Source organism: Fopius arisanus, unplaced genomic scaffold, assembly GCF_000806365.1.
Source record: "Fopius arisanus strain USDA-PBARC FA_bdor unplaced genomic scaffold, ASM80636v1 scaffold00023, whole genome shotgun sequence".
Lineage (NCBI taxonomy): Eukaryota > Metazoa > Arthropoda > Insecta > Hymenoptera > Braconidae > Fopius > Fopius arisanus.
In genome coordinates, this window is record NW_011887762.1 from 1,232,727 (window position 1) to 1,235,443 (window position 2,717).

Genomic DNA, 2,717 nt, shown 5'->3' on the forward strand with positions numbered 1-2,717 from the left:
ATACCAACGTACATATATGACGGTGTGGCGTACTGACTGTTTAGAGTTAGTCGAGAGAGCCAACACTACAAATTATGTCGCAGAGAGACACGTCTTTGACTTGCGTCCAAAGCGCAGAGAGCGATTTAGAGATCTAACTTCTCAACCCTATAAAGGGGAGAAACAAACAGAGAGCAACCGTCCCTTCGTCTGGGAATAGGAGGAAGGGGACCGATAGCGGTGAGTGCACGGTCTTGTACCGTGGGATGGCCACTTCTCAATCCTGAGAAAGGAGAGGAAGTCCAGGTAGTACAGAGTGCTTAGGATTGCTAGGAGGTAAGGCTAAAGGAACTAGATAGCCAGCCAGGTAGTTCTGCGCTCAAGGCAAGACCGAGCACGAACTGGTCGAGAGAACTCGCGTAGGCGTTTATATAGCTGCCAGTGCAGAGTGGGAGAAGCGTCGTGTGACGTAGTCCCAAGTGCTCCCCACTCTGGTATTCGCAGTGCCACCGTACGGGAGTACGACCTAGGCCCCGCAGGTAATATAGAAACACTACCGCGGGTAGGTAATGTAGCGAAGGCTACAACGGTACAATTTCTAGGAGCCTGTTATTATACAAGAATTTTGGGGAGGGGCTCAGACTTCCACTCTCTCTAAACACCATAACTTTAGTTTTATCTGAATTACCAGTTAAACCATTACCAAGGCAGTACCTATGCAGCGCATCAAGGATCCTCTGTAATTTGCACTCACTATCAGTCAAGATGACCAAATCATCTGCATAGAGCAAGAGTAGAACGTCATCTCTCCCATTAATATTCACTCCATGAAAGCCACAATTCCTCAGATATTTTTCAAGGTCAGTGATAAACAATATAAAGAGCAATGGACTCAAAGATTCACCCTGGAGGACACCAGCAGTGACTGGCACCTCCCCTGATAATAAACCCCCAGCTTTAACTCTAATGTTTGCCCCGTCATATAGAGACTTCAGGATCTTGACTATCTTTGGAGACAGATGGAGATTGAGCAGCTTGGACCAAAGTTTATCATGTGGGACCGAGTCAAATGCGCGTCTAAAGTCGACAAACACACTGAATACCTTCCTGGAGCCGAGTCTAAGCTGCAGTCGAATAGCATCAAATAATACAAAAACCTGGTCCAAACAACCCCTTCCCGGCCTGAAGCCAGCTTGGCTTTCGTCTAGAATTTTTTCTCTATCTGCCCACTGTTGAATTCTATCCCTGAGGATCTGCGTAAAGAGTTTCGTAAGGCAGTTGCATAAGGCAATCCCTCTGTAATTGAGAGGATCAAGTTTGTCACCTTTTTTAAATATCATGGTCAAGGCCGCTGAACCCCAAGAGTTCGGAACCCTTTCAGCTTCAAGTATCTTATTAAAATGGGTCTCAAGATATAATATCCAGTTGGGTGGAAGATGCTTGAAAAACTCATTCGAAATTTCATCAGGACCAGCAGCTTTTCCATTTTTGAGTTTCAAAATGTTACATAAAAGTTCATTGTGGCTGACTTGAGAGTCTAAAAGAGGATCGGTGAAAGATGGAAAAGAGATATTGGAAGGTACTTTAGAAGGAGTAATCTGCAGGTAAAAACTGTACCAATCATCCAACGAAATTTGAGAAGCTGAGGTAGTGAATGGTCTGAATTTTTTTATAGTTAGCCAGAAGTCTTTAGAAGATTGCACATTGGCAAGACAATTCAGGAGTTCCTCGGCGTACAGTTTCTTTTTAAGCTTAATCAAATTGGCGTACTTTTTCTTCAAATTCAGATAGTTAGCCCCGAACTCCCTCAAAAAGCCAACTTGTTTAAAATTATGTAAACTGCTGTCTAACTCTCGTTTCAACTCAATGCAGTCAGCATCATACCAGGGTTTATTGGGAGGATGAGAAGAAGAGGCCGGAGGCCCACCTGATTTCTTAATCATATGCACTTTTGTGGCAGTATCAATAATAGCTAGCTTGAAGTTGTCAGACTGCTGATCAATGGACAGAACGCCGAAATCAAATTTAATGTTATCGGACAACATCAAGGACTCAGTGAACTGCACTCTCCTCCCATAATCCCAGGCAACCCGGTATACCACTGGAGCCTCGGAAGCTAGCACAGAGGATCCTATCGAAGAAGTCGCAAGTAGAGCTGATACAGGAAAATGGTCTGAGCGCGTAGAGATAATATCTACCATGAAATCCTCAACCAGAGTAAGACAGCAGTCATTAACCCAGACATAATCCACCGTACTTTGCCCTGTAGAGGCAAAGAAGGTTATTTTACCCGGAACATCACTCTGCGAACGACCATTCAAACAGAAAAAATTTTTATCCTCCATAAACTCTAATAAGAGGCTACCTCTATTGCATACATCTAAATCTAGCACTTTTCTAAATTTAAAAAGGTTGACACCATCTAAAAATTGATCACAAATAATAATAATGCCTTCAGCACCTGTTTGAGCATTAAAGTCACCTCCCAGTATTATCGGTACACCAGGGTACGATTCAGAAAAGGAAGCTAATAAACTGTCTAGAAGCTCCAGAGCTGGAGAAATATTCACTTTAGGTATAAAATAAAAAGTACCAAAAATCATTAAACTACTACAGACGATCACTTTGATAAAAATCCAGTTTTCACCACGATGCAAAAGGAAGGGCTCTCCATGCTTCTTCTTTACCAGCATCAGGATACCACCACTGGCTCTGCCCCGAGCGTGTATTTTCACTGC

At 43.2% G+C, this 2,717-nt stretch overlaps 1 protein-coding gene across 1 annotated transcript; it reads right to left on the reverse strand.

Annotated features, from left to right (window-relative positions):
• Positions 1-560: 560 nt before the first annotated feature.
• On the reverse strand, positions 561-2,324 carry LOC105264559 (RNA-directed DNA polymerase from mobile element jockey-like). The gene has a single exon (XM_011301507.1). The coding sequence runs from the start codon at positions 2,322-2,324 to the stop codon at positions 561-563; it is 1,764 nt and encodes a 587-aa protein (XP_011299809.1).
• Between the last annotated feature and the right edge of the window lie 393 nt (positions 2,325-2,717).